At 34.1% G+C, this 25,817-nt stretch overlaps 2 protein-coding genes across 2 annotated transcripts in view; one reads left to right on the forward strand and one right to left on the reverse strand.

Annotated features, from left to right (window-relative positions):
• Positions 1-25,817, reverse strand: part of T48 (FU domain-containing protein T48) — an 86,900-nt gene that overhangs the window by 24,584 nt on the left and 36,499 nt on the right. The gene's annotated exons all lie outside the window — the stretch shown is intronic.
• Positions 18,919-24,898, forward strand: Ir8a (Ionotropic receptor 8a). Its single transcript, XM_036368368.2, has 10 exons — positions 18,919-19,530; positions 19,607-19,762; positions 21,571-21,776; positions 21,851-22,024; positions 22,085-22,264; positions 22,327-22,698; positions 22,768-23,270; positions 23,328-23,684; positions 23,911-24,160; positions 24,221-24,898. The coding sequence occupies exons 1-10, from the start codon at positions 19,461-19,463 to the stop codon at positions 24,785-24,787; spliced, it is 2,835 nt and encodes a 944-aa protein (XP_036224261.2). The 5' UTR covers positions 18,919-19,460; the 3' UTR covers positions 24,788-24,898.

A 25,817-nucleotide genomic window follows, 5' to 3' on the forward strand; every position in this document is an offset into this window, starting at 1 on the left:
CGCAGCTGCATTCATTCCAACCGATCAAAATTAAGATAGAGATAATTTAATACCTATTATGATTATGTTAACGCTTAAGTTAAAGTTTTTTCGTGGTTCCTTTACAGTTCGCCCTAAAATAAGTACCCTGAAGACGATCCAATAATTTCGTCAAGCAGTGCATATGTGTGAGTGAAGTCTTGCCCGCAAACGTTCAAATAAACACGGCAATCATCATTTTATATTTACACTCACAGCAGTAGCAAGAGTGGTTGTAAGTTGGGTACCAAACACGAAAGCAATTTACACTTGAAAATCTTTTAGATGAATTGAAATTATCGATTATCAAACAGATTATCATACTTTTTTGCGAAACCTAATGATTTTAACCTAATCATTTCAAATAATTTGAAGTTTATTAAATTTTAACAGCAAAAAATATTTTATTATAAAGCTAATTGATCTGATCAAAAATCAAATTAGCTGGCCAAAAACGACCAACATTTTGATTTTTTTTTACCGTCAAATTTTCGAAAATAACTAGTACACATTTCTTTAAGGTTTCATCCACGTAGAAGATTGTTGTTTTTTTTGCTATAATTGGGGTTTCATAAAACGGCATGAAGTCCAATAATATTTTGTTGATCAAAAAAAAAACAATAAATTTATTTATTATTATTTTTTCGTAGGTAAGTAGTTTTTATTGAAGGAGATACAAAAGTGGAAATGTTGGAAAATATACTGAAAATTCAATTTTGAATATATCACAGTCCAAGAAAAATTATAAAATTAAAAATGTATAGCATTTGAAGTTAAATATATGCAAATTATTAGCATATTGCCATATATATTTTCAACCTGCACACTCGGATCGTTAACCAATATTTATTTCTTCATTAAATACAATTATTCAAAAGCAATTACACAAATTCCGAATATTTGAGCTTTTTTTGTTTTAGCAAATTTTCGAAACTCATTAGTAATTGTAATTGAAAAGCTAGCCAGTTAAGTACACAACAAATAAACAAAAGTGTGTGCCAAAGCTTATAACCAAGTTGTTTATTTATTACTGTCGACTACAGCTCCAGCAAAACAAATGAATTGTTAAAGAAAAACGAAAACAGTGGAGCAAAAACGTCAAACGGCAGCAAATTAATGAATGACATATAAGCAATGCGTGCAACTTCAACGCCAATATCTAATGAGACGCACACACGCATGTGTGAAAACAAACACACACATAAACAAATATACGTGTACAAGCGCATGACAAGCTGTCAATGTTGCATGACAGCCACTCAGCTGCCGCCGCCGCACTGTTGCTGTTGCTGCACGCCGAACGGCACTTGACCGAATTCCACACGCAACAAAATAAGCTTTGACATGTGACGGCAGACCTAACTTAACTTAAACCTCTTTTGTTGCCTTCACTCGCGTCTTTTTTTTATCGGCCACATGCAAATTAATATGTTTGTTTCACCACTCGTTTGTGTTTACCACCTTCGTAGCGCAGTTATGTCGCAACACCGCCTCCTCAAGTCCAGCTTCAGAGCGCGCCACACCGAAGTCAGTTGAAATTGTGCAGTTGCAACCAACGGTCTCAGTCTCAACTGCCCAACTGCCTAAACGCTCAACTAACTGACTGACAGTTGCGGCTGATGTATTTGACGTTTATGTGTACACGCGCATGCGCACAGCTCATACTTCATGAATTCTTCCGACTGTGTATTGACAGTAGACGGTGCACTGGAATTTCAACGCACTTTGGCCACGTGGTATAAAAATAAAAAACAATTGTATACTTTGTAAACAATGCAAAAATTATCGAATGCAACAGTTGGTCAGAGCATGACATTATTTTCTATGATTTTATCATTTCAGACATTTGATGGTTTGCTCAGTTGAATGAAAATCGAAAACACACACGAATTCCATACGTATTTAGTGTGTTTGTGGGTGGATAATCACTTATTAAATGAAAAAATATTTATTGACTTAGCAATGAAGTATTGTTATTGTTTAGAAATCTACACCCACGTGAAATATTTCGTCAAAATATAATTTTGCCTCTTTCTATATTATCTTTGAATATACAAATATGTCATAAACCAGCGGAGAAGGGAAGCGCTGTGTATACGATGATTGAAATAATTTAATTCCCTTATAAATTTTTTTTTGAAGTATTATAAAAAGAAATAAAAACTCGAAAACAAGATATAACTGGCCATCCTTTACATTAGGGGTATTACTATTAAAGAAATTTAATAAAATGAAGACCCTACGTTTTTTTATACTCTCGCAACTTGTTGCTACAGAGTCTAATAATTTTGTTCACCTAACAGTTGTTTGTATCACCTAAAACTAATCGAGTTAGATATAGAGTTATAGATATATAAATGATCAGGATGAAGAGACGAGTTGAAATCCGGGTGACTCTCTGTCCGTCCGTCCGTCCGTGCAAGCTCTAACTTGAGTAAAAATTTAGACACCTTTATGAAACTTCGTAGATATGTTTCTTGGTACCGTGAGACGGTTGGTATTGCATATGGGCGTAATCGGACCACTGCCACGCCCACAAAACGCCATTAATCAAAAACAAATAAATTGCCATAACTAAGCTCCACAATAAGATACAAGACAAGTCAGTTATTTGGTACACAGGATCACATTAAGGGGGGCATCTGTAGTTAAAATTTTTTTTAAGTGGGCGTGGTCCCGCCCCTAATAGGTTTAATGTGCATATCTCCTAAACTGCTAAAGCTATAAAAACAACATTCACAAACGTTTTTAGCACCTCTACCTACAGTGTGAAAATGGGGGAAATCGGATTACAACCACGCCTATTTCCCATATAACATCATTTTAAATTTCATCTGATTTTTTCACTTTCCAGTATGCATATCAAGCAACAATGATTATATCGGGGTAAAACTTTGCGTGAATAATACGATTAAAGTATGCCACCTTGTGACCAAAAATTATCTAAATTGAAAACTGTTCAAGCCCCTAGATTTACTAGTCATAAAAAATTAATAAGAAGTTCGTTGCTTAAATCTTTTGCTTTCGCCAAATAATTTATTGAATAAGAATAATCGTGAAAATTAACTTCTGCTTTGCCTCTGCTTTAAGGTTAGAACATTGATCAAGTGAAAAAGCAAATACAAATTAAAAGACACAATTAATTAATTATTAGTTGAAAAATTAAAAGTTTAAAAAAGAAAAAAGTTAGAGTTTCAAACATTTTTTAATTATACTACGAAACTTCAGCAGAAACCATGAAAATACCTAAAGTCCATTAAAAACTCTACAATCTCCAGCGAGTTGTCTGTAGAGCGTATGTTTCTGTGTCGTAAACTTTATTATTGTCATTCAAGGTTCTGAATTTTTCAGTATGTCGAACTTGACATTATAAGTTTATATTATATAAATATTCGCATACCCGACCGATCGATAATGTGTTGGCAAATATTACAAGAGATTAAAACCTTCATCAATAAAAATAATCAATGAATATTCAATTTATTAATCGGTTTTGACATTTTCAAGACCATTTCGAGAACTTAATTACTCAACATTAGCTCTATCTGTCATTTCTGGTACATATGCTCGCCGTTATAAAGAAATTAATAGCTGCCACGAAACAGCAAATCTTTCTGCAAATATAGTTGTAAATATCTTGGCTAGAGCATTGCAACATGTGATTAGTCGTGTACTGGTTCAATATGCCACAACAAAAGCATGTAATAAAGACGATTTTTTTACATAAAAATATATAAGCCTCAAGACTTAAGTGCATGCCCGCGATCATTTTATGGATTATGACTGATAATAATCTCAACGCTGGAGTTGTCAACATGACTAGATCTGTCAAAGCATTTTCCGTGGCATGACAAGCGAGATGTTAATATTATGTCAATGAAGTCTATGTGACACGGCGCTTTAACGTCGACACGGGCAATATTGTAGAATTAGTCACAAAGCATCAGTTGACGTTGGAAAAATAAATGTATGAAAAAGAACTAAAAAAAAAAATGAAATTGAAATAAAAAAAGCAATAGATTTGTATATGTTTCATAAATATATGTATGTACACCGTTTAGCAATTAATTGGACACGCGGCAAAAAATATTATTTTTGAAGTACATATTTTGGAAATAATGAGAACAGTTGAGAAAGCGAGAAGTATCCCAGAAGAAGGCTGAACAATATTTTGTTGCTGTATATTTTATTCATAACAAAAACAAACCTATATTTTTATCCGACCAAGTGTTATCTTTTTTTTATCAGTATTCTCTAAAAATAGCACTGAACTGTTGAAAAATATTTCTTTGGACATTTAGGCTTAAATATCCGATAAGAGGTCCCACATAAATGTGCGAAAAAAATCTAAAAGCACGGAATTCCACAATACTATTCGACCATATCGAAACCTATCGTAGCACCATATTTTACTGAAAAATATACTATTCGGTGATCGCAATTCTCGGAAAATTAAATATTCTCACGTCAAAATCAATGAAAAATTCTCCAATATAACATAAGTTGATATCTTAAGGGTTACCACATTTTGCTAAAATAAAATGTTTCTCACAAATGCTAAAATATTAAAATTTCTAAAGCGTTACTGATTACCTGTCAGTGGATTCTATCATTCTACATATAAAAATGTTTACACATAATTATTACTACACGGCGATGAAAACGTGTTCAAAGCCGCTTAACTAACGATGAGGAAATTGTGGTGTTGTAAATTTTCCGCATGTAATAACTCTTCACTACAATCACGAATGGTTGCGAAGTCAGTATTTAGTCTTACGAGTATCTATTCAACGAAGAAGAGCCACAAGAATTGCATTTAATCGTATAACGGTTTAAAACCTTTTATGTCACCACATGTTTATTTCCTTTTTCGACAGGCTCGTACACGACTGCATAGCGCGGAGCATTCAATTGCGAAGGCAAGTCTAACGCCATGACCACCCGTATGCCTTGGCGCTTGCATACGTACGAGCATCGTATATTAGTTGGGTCGTCTGCCGCGCCGTTTCTCTGAGAGCAACGAATAATACGAGTGTTACACCAGATTGCAGGTAAGCTTTTCGTCCATTTTCGTTGAACTATTTATGGCGACTTTGCAATATTCGACTTTTGCTCTTCTCCACATGGTTTGCCTAAAGCGGAAGCGATCGCTGCAGCAAAACTATAGTCTAGTAGGAAAAGCAAGTCTGGCCAAGTGGGTCCCAGTTAAGCGCACAGTCATTCTCTACGTACGGAAAAGGGCAGGCTATGCAAGTGTTGTTTACTTCTAGGCGATTAAATGAAATTTCGCGACGCGCGAGAGGAAGCCACAGCTGCGCGTAGTCATTACCTTTTATGGGACACCGAAGAGTCATCGACAAGCAACATAACCACTTATTGAAAATTGAATTTCTTTGTATGTACTAGCAGGATGCTGTTAAAGGCTATTATGGGTATATACGACAACTCACCGCTAACGGTAAAGAACATAATTTGCGGATACACAAGCAATGGTTGGTGAATTTTTTGTCTAGTACAAAGAAAATTTGCTCAGAAGAAAGTATCTTTCATTGTGTGGCTGATAATAATAGCTTGGGACGCTGTCTGTAACATACTTGTATATGGAAAGCATGCAATTGTGGGGTTAGGTTTGCTAATTCTCATCAGAAGAGAAAAATAATACGGAGTACTGGTATATATTGAAATATATTGAAAATGGCAATAAATAGCTATGGGCAAATCTAAGTGCCTAAAATAGTCAATGTGTGTTGGATTATGTTGAGAAATCGCGTAGAACACCTCAGACCTTGCTGAGTTTGCTTTGAGTTATTATGATTGTGAGGCCAAGTGGCGATTGCACTTAATTGCGGAAAACCATATTGACTAATGAGACCCTTAAGTCTATCATGTAAAATCTTTCCAACTTCTTGTGAAGGCTTGGCCTCAAAAGAACATATATGTCAACGCAATGTATTACTTGATTTTTTACCAATGTAAAGAACTTAAATGCGGACACTAAAGTATATAGCTATATTTTATATTATTGACAAGAAGTCTGTAAGAGAGAAGAAACAAGGACCGTGATAGGCGTTACCACGACAGTCGGACATATGTAAACGAAACGTTTCGGATTTATACTCGGCCAAGGGCTATTAACTCGTCAATGGTTTCTGCACGTAATATAGCAACAAAAAAAAACAAAATAACAATGGAGTGGGTTATAAGCTAACAGCCGTTTTAATAGTTCAACGCAAGAATTTTTATGGTACGTCAATCCGCTCAAGCAAAAAATTCCAAAATTAAGTATTTAACCCTTTAGACTGCGTTTCAGGTCGGCTTCACAGGTTCCTTCGCCTATTGACTGGTGTCCCGAGAGATTTAGTAAATCTAGACATATTATTCTTATGAAACGGTGAATCAATGAACTTTTTTTGATTGACTTTACTGGTTTCTATTTTATCACCCTAAAAAGTTGCTAGTATGTATCAAGTAGATCATTATAAAATAATAAAATCAGTGAATTCAAAGTTGACACGAAAGCTGTACTGAGGATGCATATTAAAAAAAAGAACTGGGATAAATACAAAAAAGCCACCTAATTTAATTTTTTTTTTTAATGTGACACATAGTTTTTACATATCTTAGAATATTTGAAAAGGCTTAATTTTGAAAATAAATTTAAACAGTGCTGCCACACTTATTGAAATTCTAAAATATTGGTCTTATTGAAATTGGAAATTTACGATGGTATGGTTATGAAATTACTGATAAACAATAAATAGTAGATTAACAAAATTACGACCTTATAGATGTAGATGCCACCTAATTCCTTTTATAAAAATGAAAAAATGTATTTCAAAACTCTAGATTAATAAACTGTTATGCTAGAAAACTGGAGCACTTTTCATAAAAAATTTTAATTTATGCAGAGGTACATACATATGTATATGTTTATTTGAATAGCTGTGCTATTTTCCCAATATGAAAGCAATTGTAATGCTCTAAAACAAATAAAAATTAATACATTTTTACAGGGGAAACTAATCTTTCGGCCAATGTTCAACTGACAATAAAATAAAATATTGGTATTTCACAAAACAATAAAATAAGTGCCCTCTTGACCCAGAGAAAATGTAATTACTACACAATATACTACATACACACATATTAACGAATGTCAATTAAAAGGTCTATATCAGTACAAATGAAATACTTCATACGAATTCATGTATAATACACTGCATATGTGTTATGTTATATGTATGTAGTATATTATAAAACAAAAACACAATTGTGTAATTTTCGCCTACTTACCTAATTTACACGACTTCTGATCTAATTTTCAAAACCCACATAGACTACTCTATATGTATGAATGCACGTGTGTTGTACGTGCAAATGCTTAAAAAATATGTATAAAAGTCAAAAATATTTTCTATATGAAACACTCTTTTTGATTTCCCTATGAAGAAGAAGCACCGCTTCGACACCAGCGGCAAGGTTATAAGAAACAACTAAATAAACGTTTGAATGAAATACTTTATTAAGTGCTTACAACATGTGTCGGTTCACCGTACACCCACACACACACATACATGTGTATGCTATGCCTGCATGCACATTAAGTGCGTAAATATATTGCCGAAATTGCATCTTGTGCTGGTTTGAAGCACCGAAAAGTGCAACGTTATTTTCTTAAAATTTATATTTTAAGCACTTATTGTTATTGTAGAGACGATTGAGTGGCTGCTTGAATATGATTTTGAAATCGGCAAGTGGATCATCGAATTTCTATATACAAGTATTAGGACGATATTTTCATTACCCTGTCACTTAACCAGCACGCACCATCCTAGGTAAGTACTGATTCTTTGTTGTCGTTATTGGAAGCACTCATTAAAACTGGGTCGAGTATTTAATAACTTTTCTTAATAATGTGATAAATACGCAAAGCGTAACGATAATTCACTCAAACTGGCAATTACAAGCTGTTAACGGGCCCAAAGTACACAACTATGTACATACATACAGACATATATGTACACACATATACATATGTATTTATGTATGTAAGTGCTTCGCCACTTTCACTTTGCCGAACTCCGCTTTCGTCTTCTATTTTGATGGCTCATGCACTTGCGCTACTTTATTAAATGATTATATGGGGCGCTCACTCAAAAGGAACAATAAAAGAGTCATTTAACCAGAACAAGTGTTCGACGGTGTCTTCGAGGTAGAACTCAACGATAGTTAGGTGTATATGTGAGTTATAGCACGATAATAAGCTTTATGATAGAAATTGTATTGTATATTATTTTTACATTGATATTTTAGGCGAAATTAGATCAATTTTTGTAAAGAAAAAAATTATATTTAAAGCTATTTTTCGAAAGGTAAAAATCGAGAAGAAACAGCAAAATATGAAGCAGATAGGTAAGAGAGTGATTTTCCCCACACAATGATGTATTTAAGCTTCCAACCTAAATGGAATGAAAATATTTTTTTCACATATATTTTCTTGCGGCAAAAACAGTTCGAGTCAATTGGGAAACTGAAATTCAAATCGAAATAGTCATTTAGTACAAAAATACGACAAAAAAAAAAATTTTAAGATCTAATCTGAGATTCAAGATACTTACTAATCACAGTAAATAGAAATCTGCCTACAAAAATTCTGTAAGGTCTGAAAATGAAAACAGTGATGGAGGTTAATAAACTTGATTTGAATGTCAGATAAAATAATTATCTCGTGAAAAGCCGGAACTGGACTCCCAGCCAGTTATCTTAACTTTTATAGAACAACATGCATAAGAAAAATATCTAACTCTCTATTTTACAATATGCATTAAGTCACATTTGACGCCAGCTCGCTATTCCATATACTCTAACACCGGGAAAGTCACATAACGTTAAATTCAAAATTCTCTACCGATTTGAACAATGAATAAAAAACTTTGATCAACGAGTTTGCTTGAAAATTTGTGTTACCAATGGAATCTCGGCTGCGGAATCGTTGATAATGTTGCGGAAGTACTTTTGGAAATCTACTTTACCGTGAACACAAGTATTTGACTACCACAAAGCAGTCAGTGAAACTCGTGAAGTATCGGAAACTTGCCGCATGCGATTTAGTGCTTGAAAATCGAGAGAGAGAATCTAAACATCTGTTATGGATCGACTCAATTATTTCAGTAAATGTTTTGGGTATGACGCGTGCCAATATTAGACTCGTACCAAAAGACCTGAATGTGTCATCATGCTGTGATTGAGTTTTTGGATAAACAGGAATCAAATAAACAGTTTCCAAACTACACACTAATTGACATATTAAGATCAAACTTCACACGAACATAAAAAAGGTTGGATTTTGTAAAATCAAATGGTGAACTTTTTGAATTCATTAAACAGGGAATTCCCTTAAACAGTGATGCACCCTCTAGGTTAACGTAGCGTATCGAAAGCCGAATTTTTGTTCTGGATCCGAATATATCTCGTTGCAGTTCTAACTGATTTCTCAAAATATTATTGCGGTATGTTACCGACATTTTTTGGTTGGATACAGCGATTGGGTCGAAACAGCCAATATTAAATCACGCCGCGACGAAAATTCATTTATTGTTAATGAGCTTACGAAATCGCCATCGTATATTTGAGATTCAGGAAAGTTTAGTCCTTTGTGATTTCGTGCAATAAACAAACGATACGAAATATCAATTTCACATCAACAGACATATTGTTTATGAATTATTAATACAAAACACCAACTTGACAGTTTAATTTTCATATAATGATTGCAAAAGGATAAAATCACTTTTCCTGATATAACCATTCCCAATATAACTCTTACTTTTCACTTTCAAAGAATTGTAAATATTTTAAGAGACTCGCCGCTAAAGCACAATTGCGGCAATAAATTCACCCAAACATTTAAAACTTGCAGACAAATGATACCGTAATTATGCCAAAAGAAAAATAAATGTTATTGACAACTTTTCCTTTTGTGAAACGCCGCGCAAGCGCAAACACACACCCATGCACATAAATACAAATATACAAAAAGAAAAAAATGCGTGTTTGCATTCACGAGTTGCGCCAAAAAGCGGCTAAGAAGAGTTAAACTATCAATACGAACTCGCGTAAGCATGTTGCAACACATTTGACAGACAGATGGATAAAGAAACACAACAAACAAATAGACAGTCACAGACAGGAATGCTCAGTTAAGACGTGAGTTAAAGTGTGAGTAGAGTGACAGGCATGCGAGCGCACCATAGGCTTCAACATGGATGAACAAACACCCATACAACTATACACCTGTATATATGCACACATACAGATAGAAAGATGGAAGTTGTAAACAGCGAAACATGTCGTCAGGTGCAATAATTGTCAAAAGCGCAATGATTTAGAGGATTTTAATGTGCCGCTATTAAAAAAAAAATAAGAAACAACGTTAACCGAGGCCATAATACCCTTCACAAATAAAAAAAAAAGTTTCCATATAAAAACTGGATTTTGATATTTCCTTTTGTATGGCAGCTATATGCTAAAGTGGTTCGATCTGAATAATTTTTTCGGAGATTGAATCCTTGCCTTAGGCAATAAACCATACTCCGCAAATAAAAAAGGGTTCCATACAAGAACTTGATTTTGATCATTCAGTTTGTATGGGAGCTATATGCTATAATGGTCCGATATCGGCGGTGCGGACAAATGAGCATCTTCTTGGGGAGAAAAGGGTGTGTGCGAAATTTCAGCTATCCCGAAACTTGAGGGACAGCTCGTCACGCTAGTTATTTATATACTTGTATGGTATATTTTTTTATAGAGTCTCCGATGTTTCCTTCTATGTCTTAAAGACTTCGTGGCAAATTTAATATAACCTCTACAGGGTATAAAAAGCAACAACTCAAGAAAAGCGAAAAGCAACTCCAGCAACAGGAAAGCCAAACTATGAAATAAAAACAGCATACAAATAATACATCTCTATATGCCACAAGTGATGCTTTAAGTGCTGTTGCAAACTGCAGCTGTTAAACCAGTAAAAAACACACAAAAGTTGTTGTTGTTGCTGTCTTTTGATTTCAGTTTGATCTGCACCGTCTCAATGGCATTTTGTGGCAACAGGTTTGCGGCGCTTTTGGCAAATAATCACACTGCCAATTGTTATTGTTTTTTTTTTATTGTAATTGTTATTGTACACCATTTCGTGTAACAAATATCCGTTTTACGTTGAATGTTGCAAAGAATTGACGACAAAAATGTGCTTTTAATTACATGCCGCGCTGAGCTGCCGCATGCGATGCAGATTAATTTCAACAGAATTTGTTGCAGACGACAAAACGGTCAATAGCTAATACCACACACCACAACTTCGCACGATTTGCTGGTAAATATAGCAGTATAAACATATAAGGAGCTACATATGACTAGCAAATACAGTGTATGTATTTAAATGGACATAGAATGGTTGTTATGTATGTATGTAAATATATCGCATTTTAAGCGCCTCACGTTTGCGGCTGTAAACTTTTTAAGCGTATCGCTGCCGCTACACAAACGACGGTCATTTAGAAATCGAAAGCCAAGTTAAAGCCAACACCTACGCCCAATATGACAACACCAATAACCTGTAAAGAAACACTGCCTTTAAATGGTACCTTGCATGACAAGCCAAGCCAAGCACAGTTTAGAGAACAAAACAGTTAAAAACAAAACTTCTTACTTTTTAAACGTTCTCGGCTTTTAAACTATTCTATTTCGTGCTTAATTTAAAAGTGATTAAATATTTTTTAAATAAGTCAATAGTTTATAACTTAACGCTATTTAAACTGGATCATAAATCTCATTGGTTTTACACCGGTTCATTTTTGGTTTAGAATTACATATCTATATGTCGAAACTATATAGAGACTCCGTCAAAAGAAATCTACTTCCTTGCAAAGTGTGCGGGAAACGCCAATAAGACAGTCCATAACTGGTTTACCAACGTTAACGAAAGTACAAGATCTGTTACCTACATGGACCTCTTTCATCGGAATACTTCACTCATTGAGCGATAACTAAAACACGACAAAAAAAAATTACCTAAGCAACTCCATTTTTTGGCGGCATTGATTGACATTGAATTGTATGAAATAACATTTCAATTCAGTTGACAAGTATTAAAAGCGTTAACCGGAAAGCATTTAAGATTATTGAAACTAAAGCAAAATAATGAATAACAAAAAAAACATTATATAATACCCTTCACTTGATTCTGATCGTTCAGTTTGTATGGCAGCTATATTCTATAGTCATCCGATCTATACAATTTCTTCGGAGATTACCTTGTTGCCTTAAATAATAATCCATGCCTAATTTCGTAAAGATACCTCGTCAAATGGAAAAGTTTTTTATACAAGCAAAAACTGAAGGACTAGTTTGTATATATACAGACAGACGGACAGACAGATAGACGGACATGGCTAAATCAACTCAAATCATCATGCTGATCATTTATGTATTGTATATATTTTATAAGGTCTCCGTCGTTTCTTTCTTGGTGTTACAAACTTCGTGGCAAAACTAATATACCCTGTTCAGGGTATAAAAATATTTACAAAATGAGCATTGTCCAAAAACGTTTGATATAACTATTGCGTATGGCCAAATTTTGAATCCGGTTTCACTATAATATTTTCCTAGCTGTCAGTGACGACGTTTGTCTACCCTGCGAAGAAAACAAACTTTAAGTATTTATTATGGCAGTTTAAATAGTTAGTGATATTTTATTTGCATTTTTACGATTCCAAATAATGCGACGACGAAAAATATTAATAAAACATGTATATGTGAATAAATTATCAGTTTATATTGATTAGAAACTGATCGAAATTCTCAATATAACTATTCGAGATTCTATATATGTGCACTAATTTGGAACAGTGGAATTTCCTGTAAAGTATATATAGCCCTTCTAATATTCCGTGGATATGTAAAGGCATTAAACGTATGTATGAGTCAGACCACAACTGAGTGAGTAAATAAATATTTTTATACCCTGAACAGGGTATATTAAGTTTGCGATGAAGTGTGTAACACCCAGAAGCAAACGTTGGAGACCCTATATAATATATTTATAAAGGTCAATTTACCGACTGTCTATATATACGCGAACTAGTCCCTGAGTTAATAAGATATCGATCTGAAATTTTGCACACGTCTTTTTCGCCCCAAGAAGTTACTCACTTGTCGATATCGGATTACTATAGCATATAACTGTTATACAAACTGAACAATAGGAGGACAATAATAAAGTGTTTGTATGGAAAACTTTTCCATTTCACGAGATATATTCACAAAATTCGGCATGGATTATGGCATATAGACGCCATACAAACTGAAAGATCGGAACCAAATCTTTTGTATTGGTGAATGGTTTTATCGCTTCGGCGTTTTAATTTATTAATTTTTAATAAAAACGCTCAGATCTTTAAATGTCATTTTTTTTTATGTGTGTATGCTTTACTATTGCTGAAAGATAAACTGATTTTAACCCTTAAAAATTCAACCACGAACCTCCTCTTCCTTTTCCCAAGATCAGAACGCCCTTAAATTATTTTTCCTTTAAAGTTTGTAAATTTATCTTACGTTTCCGATGGATTTCGTCCTACTAAGAGTTGTTTTTAGTTTTAAAAAATTATCTACGCTGGTCTATTAAAATGGACCAGATTTACACATTTGGCCCTACCCAGATCAAATAATGAAATTGCAAGGTTCAAATTGCTATTTATGTTTATAAATGAATTTATGAGTCTTCATCGTACTCCCCGTCTTTATCAATTCTTAATTTCTTTTACAAACTGTGAACCCGGCACAAACAAATTAGCAGCGCTTGCTTTTATTTACACTTTGCGCAACACAAAGCAGTAGAAGCCACACACACACTGATAGCACACTTACATTTCACAACAAGAATTCTCAATTCCGCAATCAGCAAAGTGACGCTTTTGAACTCATTTATTCTTTGGTTGCTATTAACAAAAAAATAACAAGAACAACATTAAGTATCGCATTAATTTGGCGCAACAAGTTGAAAATTCGAATAGAAATTTGCTCATTTGCATTGTATGTATTTGGCCAGTACGATCATTTTTAGCGTTACAAAGACAGAGACAACAACAAAAGAAAAATATTCGTAATGGTAATGGGTGTATGAAAGAACCCTGCACTCCCAGAATCTTAAATGTAGGTATAACATTTTCGTTAAGGTGTTTGCATATAAATGAGGCAATCACATAATATTTACATATATAATACACATGTATCAGAGCATATGTTTATACATGGTTTACTTATTCAAAAAGTCGTTATTTGGTTGAGAATTACACTTACATGTAAACGTATGTGGCAATAAAATAATAGTAACGGTACTGGGTCGATTAAATTTCAAATTACAAACGAGCATTTACCTGCAAGCAAAAAAGAGAACAAAACGATTTTTATTAGTCAAGTGTGTTGAGGAAATTAATGAAGTAATTTAAAAATAAATATATCCATATATATAAAAATAGCTGTGTGAGAACTTTCAAATATATGTGTAAACTTTTAAATCATATACCATTCGAGTTTTTGACATTTTGATGAAGTATATTAAAATTGAAAAATAGTTTATAATTTATCTTCAAATATTTACTTTTAACGTATTTTTCACAAAATTTTATAACAATATTTCTCTTTTTATAATTTTTTCCCAATTCACACATTGGCACTGTGTAATGAACATGTTGAATTCACCTTCAACATTATAAATTGACCAGAGTGACCCCAGTTAAACTTTCAGTTAAAAACACTTACCATCATCGATTTCTAAAAGGCATTGCCATGAACACCCACAATTGGTGGACACTAATTGAATTCAATAAATTTTTTGATGCGCATACATATATGTATTTTTATATGCATATACATGTACATTAGGGTGCCCGTTATTTATCAAGTTAATGTTTTTTTGCAAACGCCTTCTGAATTTTCAGATTTTGCTTTAAAAATAATACCCAACTTAAAGAAGCTCTTTATTTGGAATTTAGTCAGTATACATATATTATATATCTATATATAATACGAGACATACTTCAGAGATCTGGCATCAAACGCAGCAATACTGGAAAGGAAAACATAAAGCGTGATTGGATCAATCTAACTAATATTTATAGACGATGATGATGGAAGCAAGAAAATCGTATTGTTACTTTAATGAAAGCCAAAATATCAAGAAAATATTTAACGTTAGCAAAAAATTTCATGCGGGTACTTCAACATATTTAGACACGATTTAAATTGAAAATAAAGAGAAGAGATAATTTTTTAGGGCAAAAACTGAAAATGGAAAACAAAAGAACTTGGGAAATAACGGACACCCTAATGTACATAGATACGATGCAAATGACACGCAATAAAAAGTAGTAAACTTTTTGTAAAACATTTAGTCATGGGTAAAAATGTAAAATAAATTTACTGTATTGCGAAACGATCACTCTCAAATTTTACATATATATGTATGTATATACCAATGCAGCCGTAAAAATGAAAATATGAAGGCTAAATCAATCAATGGAGGCACAAAGCGAGCGAGTGTGTTCTTTGTATAAAAATTTAAACGCAAGTGCTTCAAAATCATGTTTGTGAAAACGGATAAATATATACAAAAAAATTCAGAAATGAAATCTGTCTAGTCAGAAAAAGTCTAGTTAAGAAGTGGCATAATCACACTGGTAAAGAATTATACCGAAAATGCCCGACATTTAACCCATTCTAAAACTATTTCTTAAGAAGTTATTTTAATTCATGTCACAACACCCACAAAGGGTTATTATTAGTGATTAGTCTTGAAAAGAAACAATTTGTCGTGCTAAGTGATCATTGCGTCTTTCTTCGTTATCAGCAGCGATATGTTTGTCTCCATCAATCTGTCCAAAACTTTGTCAGCAAAGAATATAACTTTTTTTTTAAACTAACTGATTTCTATAAAATATATCAAATTCTATCTCATAAATAACTATAATGGGTTCTCTGCAAAGACCGTATAAGGACAAAGTGCAGTATAAGAAACCTATGCAAATGATGGTAAAATTTCATGAATTGAGCTTCGATTTGCTACCGCATCCGACGTTTTTTACAGATCTGGTTTTAAGCGACTTTTTTTTTGGAGTAATCGAAGAGTTTGATAATTAATTGTATCAAAATTTGTTAAAAAAATGTGATTTTCTTTCAAATTATATAAAGTTTTCGGTTTTACCATTTTGCCTCTTTAGTTATGTACTATAGCATTAGTTACAGATCAGCCCCAGAAAACGTTGTATGCGTCACTTTCAAGAATAATACCTATATGAATCACAAACAATCAAAAACAAGTTCCACGTAAATGATCAAGCTGAAATTTACACTAAACAGCTTATGATAGGATGAGCTAATAAAATGCAATTTTGGTGTTGTAGGGGCATACAATTTTCCGTTCCGAGAAAACTGTGAAGGTGACAATCTTTGCCCGGATGTAAGCCAGGCTCCATTTTGGTTGTGTACTGTTTCCATTACCCGCGAACTAAATATGGCACAAAAAATCGCTTAGAAACATTTAAGGTAGGTATATAAAAAGCTCAATCTATATATATGACTATAGAATATCCAACAAGGCTACAAAATTTCATAACGTTATTCTTGTAATTGAAATATCAAGCGAAAACCCTTGAATGGCTATCCATCAATCCTTTTATTCTTTTGTAGGTTAGTAAAAATTAAAATAATAATAAATCTGCATAAATACCATTAAGTAATATAATAATTATTCTGCATGACTAGCTTAGAACAAAATACATTAGAGAACTGACTAATAATGCTATTATCAAATTCATGAATATATGTACGTACCTTTTTACTTTTATACAGACATTTACTAAATCATAAGACCACTTTGCCTAAGACAGGCCGCTGAAAGAGTGAGTTATCTGTTTTATTTAATTACTCAATTCGCAAGGCAGTTAAAGCTATAATGAAAGGTGACTTTTATAACTATTTCTACACGCTTTTAAGGCCACTCCCTGGCAAAATACGGTACTTTAAAGGTCCGTCATATGTTCTCTATAAAAAAATAGTTTAAGGTTTACAAATGAGTAAAGAATCGTCAAGTATGGGAGTATGTATGTAAGTACATGGGCATATACATTAATGCATATACATTTGTATATTGTACATATGTAGCTATGCATATAAATAATTCCAAGCACACAGGCATTTTTCTCGGCGTTTATAAAATCACTGAACAACGCCACTCAAATGACATTACAAAAAATTACAACTGAATTTTATTCATTACTGACATTATTTAGCGCTGCTGGTGTAATTAAATGTGATTAAAGTACTCGTAGCAATAATAAAAAAGACATTTATGAAATTGTTCAATAGAATTTAAAACAACATGTACTGTTGGGGGCAGAGGAAATCAGAGCAGATCGAATTGAAATATTGCTGAGCGCATAGTTGAAGGCGCCAAACTCTGGCGAGGTGATATCAGTTGATTGTAAATGAAATGTAATTAAAATAGGCGTATAGGAACAAAGCTAAAAAAATATAGTAAGCTTTAGAACGCTGGAACAACACAAGCGTGCGCGCGGCGTTAGAATGACAAATTCAGCGATGTGCGAGTGTGTGTAGGGCAAACAATGCCTACTCGTAAAGGCCATAAAATATTTAAGTGGCATTGAAAAGGCGAATACAAATCAGAGATCATAAAATAAATGAGACCATGCATGAGAACAAAAAGATTTGGGGGCTTAAGCTGTATTTTGTACGCTTAGCGAAGGCACATGAAATCGAACTTCGAACTAATTGGGCTAATTTAAATAGAAACATACATATATACAAATAGCATGCTGCCCATCAAACCCAACTTAGGATCGTGACGAAACTCTAATACAGAGTATAACCTCTAAAAAAAGATTTAAACTCATTAGAAAAATCTCGGCTTTATAAACTTCCAAGTGTTTATATTGTATGTAACAGTGCTTTAAGTTTATGAGACATTTTCACTGTTTTTCCAAATTGCTCTCATAAGAGCTTTAAAATTAGAATCAAAAAGTCATAAAAATACATATTTTTAATATTTTGGGACATTTATATTTCTCAAAACTTTTCTCGGAGTGTAACGTGTAGACTATAGAAGAGAAATACTCTTGGTGTGATCACGAGAAAGATTTATAGCCTTTTGTGTGTGAGAGGCGTCAAATCGCCTCAATCTAATGATCGAAAAAAGTGCACCTTATTGAACATCAATAGATTTATTAAAATAAATAAAATTCAGAGGCTGTGCTGCCGAGGTCTCGTCACCATACTGAGGAAAGACCTTGCAGCTAGAACTATTTTCCAAAATGATAATCTGGGAAGCGCGAGTCTCTCAAATTTTTATACTTTTGCAACATGTCGCAACAGAGTACAATAGTTTTGTTCACATAACGGTTGTTTGTATCACCCAAAACTAATCGAGTTAGATATAGGATTATGTATATATAGATGATCAGGATGAAGAGATGAGTTAAAATGCGGGTTACTGTCTGTCCGTCCGTGCGTCCGTCTGCGCAAGCTCTTGAATAAAAACTGAGATTTTGATGAGATTAAATCTAGTATTGACTAGATCCTCAAAACTTAATTTAAAACATTCTGCCTTCTTAACCACTTTAGTTGTTATTTTCAAATCAAAGTTTCAAATAATCAAGTACCACTGAAAGCTACTATTTACAATAGTTAACCACGTTGTGGTAGAGAAACAATGTCTTCCGCAAATTTTCTATAAATTTGACTAGGAGCTTTCAATTTAAAATTAAATTCCGACGGACACTTTTGCAGTTATTCTTGAATAACAAAAGATTCCGCGGCTGACCTCAACTCAAAATATTGTCTTCAAAAAAAAAAAGTTAGTAACCGTTAGTCTTTTTATGTCTGAAGTCTAAGGCTTAGCCAATTTAGATAATTACTGTCCTAATAAATCGATTTTATATGAAAAGCACAGACGTTAAAAATTGTGATTATTTTGAAAATTGGTTTATTTTTATGCGAGCAATTTTCATAACTCTACACACTTAGCCACGAATCTACATAGCATCTAGATACATATGTGTCAGTAGCACACATTGCGAAGCTCTACTCTTTAATTCCGTTGCAATCTTCTGTTTCACTTGCAACACACTTCAGTTGGTCAGGACTCTAAATAATTGAGAAGTGTCACCTGTCGGTTTGTGTGCACAAATCAATGCAAATTACTCGAAATTATTATGCAATTTATACATCAGCCTTGATTTGTCAGCCGGTGCAATTTTGATGCTACACTTCCTCAAAGCTAAAGAATTGCATTTGACACAGTTATGGCAAGTCATAAGTAACAGTTCTTTTTTCAAACTCACCGTGAATGGACGTTTCGAAATCGTGGTATAATGTGGCATTTGCAAAAGATTGTAATTTTGGTCTCTTTCGGCTATGTTTGCGCAAACGAATTGAAAATCGGTACAAAATATCAGCAAATTCTTTGTGTTTGTGAAATGAAGTAAAACGGTTATTATATCATATTTTGTTTCTTCAGCATTTTGGATTGACCCACTACAGACGGATATCGAGTTGGATGTTGCAAGTGCTGTGAAAGAAATTGAAGCTTTGCAATTGGAGGCCAAGATCCAGCATCACATTGTCGTTATAAAGAACGTCGGGAGAAATAAGGGGCAGAAAAATATGGAAAAACGTACGTGGACTTAATGTCAATGTCGCTATTGTTACAAAAACGATTCCTAAAACTTAGATAAAGAAGGTATTTGGGGCTAAGGCTCAAGATACCGGAATAATCGGATCGAGAATAGTGACTTGACATATGACGACTGTCAAATATTGAAACGTGAAACGCAGATATTAACAATAAAGTAAAGTTTGAAATTATTTGAAATAAGTCCGAAGCATGCCACCTATACAAGCTCAAGCAGAAACCATAAACATATTACGGTTTTCAACTCAACTGCATTTTGGTTAGATTTTTAATTCGGTATTATTGATATCAACTCAATTTGTCAAAAATAAGTCGGCTGAAACTGACTAGAATATCAAAAAATTACAACTACTACCAAGCAGTTTAGTTGAATATATTGCATTTATTTAAGAAACATATGAATACAAGGTGCGTTCCAAAGTAAACAGGACTTTTAAAAAAAGACAGAACAAATGGTTTTATCGGCTAAATCAATTAATTTTATTCAAAATAGTCTCCTTCTGCTTTAATACATCTCATTTCTCATTTATGTCCTCACGACCACTTTGAAAACGTTGAAACCACTCGTGCACTCTGCTACGGGATAGGCAATCTTTGCTATAAACTTGTTTCATCAATTGAAACGATTCGGTAAAAGTTTTACCAATTTTAAAACAAAATTTAATGTTGGCTCTCTGTTCAAATCTCATTTTCGCACTGATGACAAAAACATATTGACACTTAAAACGCAATAACTTCACTTCCAATAGATGAAATGACATGAAATTTTTACTGGAAGTCGATAAAGGAAAGCAGATTCTAACGCACTAGTCGACATATAGATGGCGCCACTAGAGTTTACTTTGTTACTTTTTTACTGTTTACTGGAACGCACCTTATAGAAAATGAAAAACGTGCAAATAAACAATTTTATATATAATTTGAAAAATTTTTTATCATTTATTTTATACAAATAAATAGAAAAAACAAGGTGAAAAAGTTCAATTTGGAAACAGTAAAAATCAAATTAAATAAAACATTTCCTAATCCTTTGTCACATAATTGTCATACTTATGTTTAATTATCTGTTAAATCTTCAGTTTCTAGGTTGGCAACACCAATGAAACGACTGAAAATAGTTGAAGTTCGTAATACCAAAACAGAATTTAGTTGATTTGAAGTTGAATTGATTCAACTGAGTGAAGTTAAAAACCATAATAGGGGTAACAGTTTCATAATCCATACGTGGCACTCTCCTACTTGACTTTCACGTAATCTGAGGATATGAAATATGAAAATGAATTTTAAATTTCAAAACTAGCAAAAAATAGGTCATAACTTTCAGACTAGAAACGAATTATTGGTGTGGAATTTCTGACAACTGTGCGACCAAATTAGACAATGTGAAAGGGAAAATATTGACAATTTGCAAAGTGAAAAAAACTGTTTATATTTTATTGGCCGGCTTCTAGGCTCAGGAAGTTCCATTCAATAATAGTTGATTAAACCCAAACTTTTGATTCGTCCAGATCAGAACAAGTTGTGCCATACTAAGTTAACGTGTTGCACAGCGATGCTTACAAAATGTTACTTAAAACGCCAACTAAAATATCGTAAAATTACGATTAAGCTTCGAATAAATTGATTTTACATTTTTTAACTCCTTGAAAATCAATGCATAGTTCAAACACGACGGTTTGACCCAGAGAAAGATTTAAAAAATTATTAAATTACTATACATTTTAAGTATTAAAATGTTTATTAGGAATTCAAAATTTATTTACAATAATTCTCCGAACTCTTCCATATAGTTTGTGAACACCTTGCAACGGTCGGCGTATCGGTAGTTATCGACTTTACTTACCACGTTTGGCATGAAGGGTTGGATCTACTTAGAATGTATCAAATACCTTTCCTACGGGTAGATCGTATACTGGCACCATATTTTAAAATGTTTTCGCAATTTGTGATGCAAAAGTCGGGACATGAATGTATTATGATTTTTCAGAATGCCAGAGTATGTTTTCACACATTTTACTATTATTCAAGACGCTTATTTACAAAAAAAATATTTTTATTATTAATATTTAGGACACTGAGGAAGCGGTAATACAAATCGTCGAAGGTTATCCTTTCCACAGTTTGATCATTAATGCATTTGATAATAAACAAGATTTTATAAAGCGTCTACGAAAAATCCGACCAATGCCTTCGTGTTATGCAATCTTTGCGGATGGCACAGCGATGAATACCATTTTTGATAGGGTATGTTAAGTCAGAAGAAGACTGACTCTTTCACTAGATGTCCATACTTTTCTCATTTAGATTTCGAAAGCCAATATCTTCGAAAGACCACGAGAATGGCATTTCGTTTATTTGGACTCACGAGATCGTGTCTTTAAATTTAAGAAGCAAGTTGATTATGCGACAAAATTTACAATCAATCCGAAGACACTATGCAGAGCACTAAGAATGAAGGACACATATTGCCTCAGTGGGTTTTCGGTAAATCAATTGAAGTTTTTTTAAACGCTTTGAAACATAATTACTTTCTAATTATGCTACAGTTTCAGCGCGCAATGATTTTGGAAATCCTACGCGGCTTAATTGAACTGAAACAAGCGAATTTGTATTGGTTGCAGTCTTTTGTGATGGAATGCAACGCCACAAGCCCCAATGAAAACGGAACGTCGGGTTTTAATATTTTGGAACAATTTCCGATGAGTGAGTTTCTACAATTTACAACCGAAGTCACTCTTCCCGAAGACGAATTCGATCACGTACCACGCCTCACTTATTCACCGACGATCAACATAAATCTTTATTCGACCGAACACGATGCTCTGACCGAATTGGCCATTTGGCAAAATGATAATCTGCGCAAAATAAATGAGACGATCAGTCCACCACGAAGATTTTTTCGCATAGGCACTGTGGAGGTTTGTAGATCGTTCCCTAGAAGTGTCATACCTAAATTGATAGATAGTCATTTCCACTACTGCTTATAGGCCATACCTTGGAATTACATGAAACGCGATCCGAAAACTGATGAACTAGTACTCGACGCTTTTGGCAACCCGATTTGGGAGGGTTTTTGTATTGACTCTATTCAAAAGTTGTCTGAGCGTTTAAATTTCGGCTACATGCTAGTACCACCGGCTTCGGGTGAGTTTGGTCGTCGTGATGTTGTTAACGATATTTGGGATGGCATTGTGGGCGATTTAGTTACTGGTGAAACAGACTTTGCTGTTACTGCGATGAAAATGTACTCCGAACGTGAGGAAGTTATCGACTATATAGCGCCGTATTTTGAGCAAACAGGCATTTCGATTGTAATGCGTAAACCGGTGCGACAGACATCACTTTTCAAATTCATGACCGTCTTGCGGGTGGAAGTGTGGTTTAGCATTATTGCGGCGCTGGTGGGTAGCGCATTAATGATTTGGCTGCTGGATAAGTATTCACCCTACAGCTATAGAAATAATCGTGCAGCCTATCAGTATCCTTGTCGGTGAGTGAAAACTTATGAAATCCACATATAACCTAAAAATGTGTTTACTGCTTTCAGCGAATTCACATTGCGCGAGAGTTTCTGGTTTGCCTTGACCTCATTTACGCCTCAGGGTGGTGGTGAAGCGCCAAAAGCCGTCTCTGGGCGTATAATGGTCGCTGCTTATTGGCTATTTGTGGTCTTGATGTTGGCCACCTTCACAGCTAATTTAGCAGCCTTTCTCACTGTGGAACGTATGCAGACACCAGTACAATCTTTGGAACAGTTGGCACGTCAGTCAAGAATCAATTATACTGTCGTAGAAGGTTCTGGCACACATCAATATTTCATCAACATGAAATTCGCTGAGGATACTCTCTACCGGATGTGGAAGGAGTTGACATTGAACGTGACGGAAGATTTTCAAAGATATAGGTAAAAATTTCGATATAATAAATTGTGCTGTTTCCAAAATTCTATCAACTACATAGCTATAATAGGAGATATTTTCTGTCCAGATTTGAAACAGGTCACAGAATTGTGTCCAGGCTAAGTCATAATCTGAAAATTAAAGACTAATGGCGCACTTCGTCAAACCTCCTAGATCCTTATCGACAGCATTGCTCTTTTTGTTGTATTTACAACTATTTATGTTTTTCAGAATTTGGGATTATCCAATCAAGGAACAATATGGTACAATATTGCTTGCTATAAATGGTTCCGAACCAGTAAAGAATGCTAAAGAAGGCTTCCGCAAGGTCAACGAACATGAAAATGCCGATTTCGCTTTTATACACGATTCGTCCGAAATCAAATACGAATTGACGCGCAACTGTAACCTAACTGAAGTTGGGGAAGTATTCGCGGAGCAACCTTACGCCATTGCGATACAACAAGGTTCACATTTTGCGGTAAGTAGTTACAGCGCTAAAATTTTTTTCCAACAACAATTTTATCTCACTAATTTACAGGACGAATTGAGTTATGCGTTGCTGGAACTGCAAAAGGATCGCTTCTTCGAGGATCTAAAAGCGAAATATTGGAACATGTCCCGCATTAAAGCCTGTTCGGTAAACGAAGAACAAGAAGGTATATCACTCGAGAGTTTGGGTGGTGTATTTATTGCCACACTATTTGGTTTAGGCTTGGCCATGGTTACTTTGGTATTGGAAATAATCTACTATCGACGAAAATACAGTGCAATGCATCGCTTCAGTGAAATAACAAAAGTGAAACCCGCCTCTGGTACGTCCATCAAACAATTGTTACCGAAGAAGAAATCAAAGAAACGTATCGCTGTTTGGCATACGAGCACATCAAAGCGTGATAACTCACCGGAACACAAGACGCCGCCACCAGCTTTTGATGCCATTAAATTTCGAGGCAAAAAGGTACCACCAAGCATCACATTAGGTGGCCAAGAGTTTATGCCGAGGCGAGGAGGCCAGCGTCAGCTAAGTGAAAGCTTGGATAGTGCAGAGTATAGAAAAGAAGGTATACCAAATAGGGATGATGAATTGCCGCCTTACACAGAATGAATTGGATGTGGGATTGAAGTTAATTATCATTAATAAATTATTTTAAATAATCTATAGTAGGTAAAAGTTGCTAAAACTATTGAGTCTACTGCAAATAAATATATTTCTTCAGTGAAAACAAAAAGTTTGTAAACTTTTCTTGAAGATAGGAAATAGAAGGCTAAAAAATATAGTATGGAGAAATAATGTGTTTTGCGAGCTTAATTTTACACAAAGTATGCACTTAAAAGACAGAAAGTACCAGGATAATTGAAAAGATGGACTCTGTTCTATCAGAGAGCGCTACAAGATTTGAATGTCCTTCAGACCTAACCCTTAAAAGAGACGTGTAAAAGCCTCACAGCTATCGGTTAATTGGTTCGTAAGATAAAGCATTTTTAGTAATTTACAAAAAATTTGATTTTTGATTTAAAAAAAAAAAACAAAAAAAAAATAGCGCTGAAGAAAGTGGAAGTAAATGACAAAAAGATGTTGTCACAGAGTAAAAATCGAATATATCCACAAAATGATTTTGGACACGTAGGCAAAGACAGCGGATTGGACAGGACATACCGTTAATGAATATTTAAGTACAAAAAGCCCTGTAACGCGGGTGCAGCGCAAGTTTACAATTAAGCGATTCACCCTATCGTGAATCAATACCCTAAACAAATTTGAAGAATTGGACCTTTAATTTTTTACATATCCACCGTATTCTCCGGATATGGCATCCAGCGACTTATCTATGTTCTCAGAGCTCTAGAGAAAGGTCACTAGAAGCAAACCTCAAAAATTAAGAACTATTTTTAAGCAAAAAATTTATAGGTATAGAATAGTATTAAAAAGTTGGAAAATCCGTTAATCGGTATATTGCCTAACAGTAATTTAGTGAGAAACGCGTCCGTCTTACAACTTTGTAACAAGAACATCGTAGACGTACTTATCGGGTTAGCATTTCAGAAAGCTTAGAGGTCGCTGAGATATACTCTACTTATTTTGGTGGAAGTTTTGGATATATTGTAAGTATAACGAGCCGAAACAAGACCCGCGG

The sequence above is a fragment of the Bactrocera oleae genome, chromosome 2 (genome assembly GCF_042242935.1).
Source record: "Bactrocera oleae isolate idBacOlea1 chromosome 2, idBacOlea1, whole genome shotgun sequence".
NCBI lineage: Eukaryota > Metazoa > Arthropoda > Insecta > Diptera > Tephritidae > Bactrocera > Bactrocera oleae.